General features: G+C 44.9%; 1 protein-coding gene and 1 pseudogene across 1 annotated transcript; both read right to left on the bottom strand.

Moving 5' to 3' along the window:
- Positions 1-3518: 3518 nt before the first annotated feature.
- On the bottom strand, positions 3519-5297 carry LOC102758718 (F-box only protein 48-like). The gene is made up of 2 exons (XM_015571470.1): positions 4722-5297; positions 3519-3740 (listed from the first exon to the last, which is right to left on the bottom strand). Exons 1-2 carry the CDS (start codon positions 4941-4943, stop codon positions 3519-3521), a joined length of 444 nt encoding a protein of 147 aa, XP_015426956.1. The 5' UTR covers positions 4944-5297.
- Positions 5045-7572, bottom strand: part of LOC107184915 — a 25929-nt pseudogene continuing 23401 nt past the window's right edge.

The following is a 7572-nucleotide window of genomic DNA, read 5'->3' as shown; positions in this document are numbered from 1 at the left end:
GAACCTGGTTTGCAAAAAAAAGCAGTTTGTTACAGAAGCTACATTGAGCCAATTAGTTATCTACAAAGATTAATTATAGTTTCGGGTCTTGGGACCACTGAGTTGACAGAAACACATTATCTGTAGCCATTGGGTTTTGGGACCACTGAGTCAACGGAAACACATTATCTGGAGCCACTGAGGCAATTTAGAGTAATTGTGCAGTCCTGGCCTCCAGGTACAGAGAATGTGGTTTCTAATACCAGTATGACCATAACCAATGGGGTATTCACATTACAATCAATAGGGTATTCAATCGAATGGGATGATTTATATAATTCAGAAAATCAAAATAACTTTTCTATTATGTTAGCAAGCAAATAATGACAGAAGCCAAGTTAGCAGGGTTAAAATATTAAACAGCAATTCCCACCAAACATGGTTGCCACCATGCTTCAAAACCAAACTACAAACACGTTAACATTTTCTTCAAAATAAAAGCTTCTTTTGCTGCTGGTTTATACCTACTCAGATTCCTCAGATTTGGCTGCACAAGACTTTAAGAGAGTAACTTCCTCTCTGCTTTTTTAACATCTGTTTGGCCTCAGTCGCCATCTTCTTCAGCTGACTCCATGTTGATACCTTGGCCCCTTGTATAGTAAAATGCCACCGATGCAAAGATGTCACTGATGTAAGACTGGTCCTCTGGGTCAGGCTGCTTAGATGGTTGGCTTTGGGACTGAGCCGGCACTAGTCCCAGTCAAATCAACCCCGTCCACACGGTGGAAGTATGGTCCCTTCCTCAGCTTCTTTCTTCAGCTGCTGCTTCATGGAAATGAGCAGCCCTAGGTCCTGCAGTACGGAAAACTGGCAGCTCACCAGACCCAAAGTCCCAGGGAGCTATTAGGTCACACAAGCAAAAATCACCAAAGCCCAGAAACAATGCAACTGCCACAAGAGCTTACAATCTAGGTCAGAAATAAAAGTGACTTCCTTAACATCAACCACAGCCATTTTTTTTTTTGCTTTACAGTGGCTTAAACAAAACCTAGGAAATTTCTACCTTATTTTGTAACTCCTATTTTCTACTTTCTACCTATTTCTACCTCCTATTTCTACTGCTTATTTCTCGTATTTCTACCACTTATTTCTACTGCTTATTCTCTACTTCTACTGCTTATTTCTCTATTTCTACTGCTTATTTCTCTATTTCTACCACTTATTTCCTACCGCTATTTCTACTGCTTATTTCTTTTTTTTAATTTTTATTGATTTTTTACAGAGAGGAAGGGAGAGGGATAAAGAGTTAGAAACATCGATGAGAGAGAAACATCGACCTGCTGCCTCCTGCACACCTTCTACTGGGGATGTGCCCACAACCAAGGTATATGCCCTTGACCGGAATCGAACCTGGGACCTTTCAGTCCGCAGGCCAATGCTCTATCCACTGAGCCAAACCGGTTTGGCTTATTTCTCTATTTTTAAGCATATTTTCTAACACTTATTTTCTAATGTTTACCGCTTACTTCCTACTGTTTATTTCTTACGGCTTATTTTTATTTAACTTTCTCTTTTGCTTATCTTACTTTTTCTACTTATTTTCTCTTTAAGAAATTTAAAAATGCTTCTACTAAATACTGTCCCATATTTTACACCCAGTAATTACCAAACCTGGGCTCCCTACCTTAATTTTGCTTTCAGCTTTTACTTTTAGTTTTCTACTTTTTCTTTCTGCACGTTCCTCAAGGGAGTCCCCTTTCATTTGAGTTAGTAGTTCCCCCAAACTCAGGCCCTGTTCATCATAACTCAGGCCCTGTTCCTCATAACTCAGTCCCTGTTACCAGAACTCAGTCCTTGGTCCCAGAACTCAGTCCGTGCTCAGGCACCATATGTGGTGAGCTGGCACTGCCATGGCATACTCAGCCCCAGGACGCCTTATGTGCCATGCCAGCTCAGCCTGGTTCAGTGACCCTGAGAGGGGGTGGTGAAGGATGGGGAAAAGACAGACAAGAGAATGAGCTGGGTCTGGGTGGGACATGGCTCCCCTGATGGAGAGACAGTGCCAACTCCCACAAGCCATGTCTTTATTTTATAGCAGATGCCACAAGGCAAAGTAAGGGCCTCATCAAGATGTTTACAACATTCTCATGGGTTTCAATCCTATTCAACTACATGTACCTGAACTCTATCAAGCCCATATTACTCAGGCACGTGGGGCCACGTGTTCGGACCTTAGGTTCAAGCTTACAACTATAGCTGTTGGCTATAATTGTGCTGGGAGGGCCCTGCCCACCAAGCTGGGACTTGGATGTGGCAATGAGAGGACTGTGCCCTCTCATCAGTCCAAGGCTTGAACCTGTCCAAAACACTGTAGCTGCTCCCCACACAAAACCCTTCAGTCCATAGGCCAACGCTCTATCCACTCAGCCAAACCAGCTAGGTCATTAGTTTATTTTGTTACTTAGATTCCATATATGAGTGAGATCATGTGATACTTGTATTTCTCTGACTGACTTATTTCACTTAGCATGATATTCTCCAGGACCCTCCTTGCTGTCTCAAAGGGTAAGAGATTCTTCTTTTTTACTGCTGTACAGTACTCCATGGTGTAAATGTACCACGGCTTTTTATCCACTCATCTACTGATGGGCACTTGGGCTGTTTCCAGATCTTAGCTATTGTAAATTGTGTTGCTACGAACACAATTTTAAATATATTTTTCTTGATTTCAGAGGGAAGCGAGAGATAGAAAGATCCTATACTGATGAAAGACAAAAATGCAAATTGACTGTACCTTTGCTACACCTTAAGCCATGCCCACCAGCCAATCAGAGCGACTATATGCAAATTAACTCAACCAAGATGGTGGCCGGCAGCCACAGAGCTGGAGTGAGCAGGAGGCTTGCTTGCTCCAGTGATGGAGGAAGCCAAGCTTCCCCACCTGCCGTGGCCCTTAGCCCCTCACCCAGACTGACCAGGCACCCCAGTTTTGACCTCCCCCCCACCCTAAAGGGGGTGTGGCCAGCCTGTAAATAGCCATCAGCCCCTCACCTAGGCTGGCCAAACCTCCATGGGGTGAGGGTCCCCACTGGGGTGGACATCCTCCGAGGGGTCCCACACTGCAAGAGGGCATAGGCCGGGCTGGGGGACCCCCCCTGAGTGCACAAATTTTTGTGCACCGGGCCTCTAGTCAATGATGAGGGAGAATCACTGATCAGCTACCACCTGCACACCCTGTACTGCAGATTGAGTCTGCAACCCAGGCATGTGCCCTTGACTGGAATCAAACCCAAGACCCAAGGGGTGCATACCTTTTTTCTGATTGGTATTTTGGTGTTCTTAGGATATATTCATAGAAGGTCCCGGGAGCCTGGGGGAATAGCTTGGCGCAGCAGCCTTGCCTCCCGGGGCACTTGACACCTGCACATGCAAATTAACCTGCCATCTTTATCAGTTTAATTTGCATACTCACTCCTGATTGGCTGGTGAGTGTAGTGGAGGGATGGTAAATTTACATGTTTCTCATTTATTATATAGGATCATTCCAGTTTGTTCTTGGGAGTGCAGCATCCACTTACTCTGCCGTCATTTTTAATCTCTGATCTATTCAGTTCTGCTTCTAAAATTTCCCCCCAGGTTCCTTTATCCATTGGACACATGGTTGTTTCTGACAGGAGAGTAGGCAAATCTATGTTGCTGAATCTGCCACTTAGCCAAGAATGTTTTACTTGACTCTTCTTGTAATTCCTCAGTAGTGTGTCCTGAAAGAGGTAAACCAGCATCATCACAAAAGGTACTAGGTGGCTGCCTGGTGAGTTGAGTTTGTTTGAAACCAGCGAAGCTGATTGAGAGGGCTGAAAATAAGATTAAGTTTTTACATTGATATACACATAAACTACTAAATGTGTGTGTGTGTGTGTGTGTGTGTATGTATAGATATACATGTATATGTGTATATATACAGTGTGAACAATGGAGTTTGCTGGGGTTTTAGATAATGTGAAGTTAAAAGAAGTAGTCACTTTCCTTCTGGTTAACAGAGGAAAATGCCCAAATTTAAGATTGAAAAAATGTTGAAGGATGGATGGGAGATAGTGTGGTTTGCACAAAAAGAATAATAATTCAACTTTAAGTTCAAAAGGCAACACACTCTGTATGTCATTCTCTATAGGAAATCTTACCTCCTCCAAGCAGAAAGTAGAGTTTGGTTCACACCTACCACCATATCCTACCTAATAAAGAGGGAATATACTAATTGACCCTCACGCTGTTGCAAAGATGGTGGCGCCCGCAGCCAATAAGGAGGGAATATGCTAATTGACTTCCCACCCTCAAAGATGGTGGTGACCACAGCCAATAAGGAGGGAATATGCTAATTGACTGCCCTTCCCTCAAAGATGGCGGTGCCCATAGCCACAAGATGGTGGTGCCCATTCCTCTCAGCCCCCCAGCTGCCGAGAGCCGTCCGGAGGCATAGGCAAGCCTCAGATGGTGGCTGCCTAGGGCTGCCCGAGGCTCAGGTAACCAGGGCGGGCCGAGGCTTGAGCTGTTGCCAATGGCAGCAGTAGAGGTGTGATGGGCATTGCCTTTTCCTGATCCCCGGGTTGCCTCCTGCCCCTGAGGGCTCCCGGACTGTGAGAGGGGGTAGGCTGGGCTGAGGGGTCCCCCCTCCAGTGCATGAATATTCATGCACCAGGCCTCTAGCTATTAATAACACTGCAGATCACAAAAATTAAACTTACCCTCCAGGAATAACCGCTTTTCCGATCATCATCTACTTCTCGTTCGCACACAGCTCGTAGAGCCAAGCAATGAGGTTTCCATAAGCCGTCATTGTTTCTTATTATGTCATTCCAGCTCCTGCATGTCATTGAAGCCCTGCACAAACTCTGAATGTCCAGCTGACTGAAAATCTGTAAAGTAACTTCTTCAGGCAGCGATGTAGAAGAGTTATTTTGATTCATTTTCCCCCCTCAGTATTCACAGAGTTCAGTTCTATATCAGAAACTCTTGAATTATGGTCCTTTTGGAGTTATTCTGCTTAGCTTGATGTTTTAGGCAATCTTCACAGGTAGCCTAAAAGGCAGAGTTTAAAGTTAGTCTCTTCAGATCAGACTATGGGTCCCACTTTGAGCCAGATAACTTTTTAGGAATTATTTTAAAAACTTTAACTTTCTTGACTTGAGCTTTTCAATCTGTAAAATGGGGCCCATAATGCTCCTCACGTGTATGTTCTTGCTATGATTAACAGGGATAACATGTGAATCATCTAGCCTCACTTCTGAAGTGCAAGTTGGAGACACTCAACAACTGTTACTTTTCTTCTTCTTTTTAATATTGTTAGTAAATGGGTTTGGTAGTAAACATCTGTCTTTCTGCTTGCTCCCAAAACACATGGTCTTAAAAAAGAAGAAGCGATTCTTCACAGATTATGCTTTCTTGAGTTTAGTAGAAATGCCTATTGTGAGAACACATTCCAACTATTTATTGAAAATACCTTTAAAAATATGCGGGATTCAATTCTATTAAGCTCCTGAATACTCACTGTGAGAACTGATGCCTTGTCATTAAGGTCTTCACCTACAATTTGCAATCTCATCATAAACCTGATGGACATTTATAGTTTATATAATAATTGTTTACCAACTTGTGCCTAATGGGCAGGTACTCACATTTGACACAAATACTATCTGAAATGAATAAGAGAGTTACAATGACACAAAGACTCAAATATTCAATTTCATGATGAGTATTTTAGAAATGGTCTCTTGAAGCTATCCTACTTGCACAATTAATTATGAAGCAAGGATAATAGTCACTGAGGCTATCAAGCAACAGTGACCAACCACTATAAACAATGTTTATAATTCAGCTAGGTACAGCATTTAACTAACAATTGGGGTGGTGAACACACAATACAATATATATTCCAGAACCTCTTGTCGTTAAGGCTTTGTTTACCGCAGTGCTGTAAATCAGAGTGAACAGTGTTATTGTTCTTTAAATAAAATGCCACCTTGATAGGCTCCCTCAAAACTGGTGTGTCTTGCCAAGTATGTTTAGTTTTCAAAAGAAATAGACAGCTTATACTTACTTAAAATTGGTTTATTTCATTTTGCATTTCCTTCTATAATAGAGAATGATGGTGTTAGAGGAGGGGTTTGAAATACAGCTAAATACTTCTTTTAACTTAGCTCATGACAATTTCCCTTTCTAGATGAGCTACTCACCTACAAGTTTCTGGACTTACCAAGGCCACAGCTGCTCCCGTTCATTTGGTTGTATATGATCCAAAATAACTGGTGGTCAGAATTTTAGGGCTTGTATTCATGCAACAGAGGGCTTTCTCTTGAGGCTTTGGGGAAGTAAAAATCCAAAGAGGTAAAAACAAGTTTTAAGAGTCTTTCCCAAGTTTTTGTGATGCACCTTCCCGTCTCATCATCAAAACAAACCAAAGCCAAACCACCATATTCTTGAAAAGAATCTCATATTAGGAGAACATTGCTATTTGTTACTATTTCCAGGATCTCACTGGGGAATAAAACGCGCCTTCTCATTACTTACTCCACAGGAGAAGAGGAAGGCTTTTGAATTTAACAGTCCGGGGGTACCTAGGTGAGGGTCCTAAAATCCCACTAGACATCTTTCTTATGAGTCCAGTTTTGCCTGGATGCCTAGAAAACTATCCTCTTTCTGCCTGTTCTTTACGAACCAAACTGCCGAATTACCTCTGGAATTAGGGAAGGGCTCGCCCCCGTTCAGGTGTCACTTAGATGGAGATGGATCCGGAGGCAGGACAGACCTAGTCGCGGACGCCTTCCGGCGCTCGGGGAGCCTCCCACCCTGTCCGGACCCCACAAGTCGTAAAAAGTGACCTCGCGTTCCCTCTGAACCCCCCTTCTGGCGTGCCCCACGCAGGCTGCAGTTGACAACTCAAAGAACACAGTTGACAGTAACAACTCTGAGCACCGGCTGTCACTTCAGCTCTGCAGAGCTGAGCGGAGGCAGCGCTGGCTCAGGGACCCGCCCCCGCGACAGCCGGCTGGACGGCTGGCAGGGAAGGAATGACCTTCCCTGCTGGAAGGTGCCGGCTTCTCTGGCAATTTAAATCCTCTGGCCACTGAATCCCATGCCCCGCGAGTCCCCGGGCCCCGCCCACTCTAGCCAGACCCTGCCAACTGATTTCGCCTTGACAAGGAGATGAGCGCGCATTGCCTTTTGGGATCGGTAGTTTTACTAGGGTGTCTCCGCTAGGTTAGGAAGGAGAAGGACTGCGCGACGGACTACAAGGGCCGGCATCCTCCCAGCCAGGTGGGCGGTGGGAGGGGAAGTGTACTGGCTCTCCCGGGTGTTTTAAACGGTAGTTGGCTTATGGGTGTAGGGGGAATTCTTGGTTGCGTCACTGGTCCGATTGGAGAGGCAAGACTCGGGACGAGTCTCTCCGGCCCCAGCTGCGGGAGAACTTGACACACCCCGGCCAATTTCAGCTCCCCCCCTGCGTTTTCCCCGGGGGCGGAGGGGTTTGTCCAGGCTCCGCGCGTGTCCCTGGAAGGCGGAAACGGCTGCGGGGACCATCTCCTTGCGGAGGGGTCT

Source organism: Myotis davidii, unplaced genomic scaffold (genome assembly GCF_000327345.1).
Source record: "Myotis davidii unplaced genomic scaffold, ASM32734v1 scaffold247, whole genome shotgun sequence".
In the NCBI taxonomy this organism is placed as follows: Eukaryota; Metazoa; Chordata; class Mammalia; order Chiroptera; family Vespertilionidae; genus Myotis; species Myotis davidii.
This window is presented reverse-complemented; position numbering and strand designations above follow the sequence as displayed.

Bases quoted from the DNA above. Each gene is read 5' to 3' on its own strand.
- LOC102758718 (XM_015571470.1), bottom strand. From the start codon at position 4,943: ATGAATCAAAATAACTCTTCTACATCGCTGCCTGAAGAAGTTACTTTA. The intron at 3,741-4,721 runs GTAAGTTTAATT...TACCTCTTTCAG, and splicing joins AAAGCGGTTATTCCTGGAGG to GACACACTACTGAGGAATTA.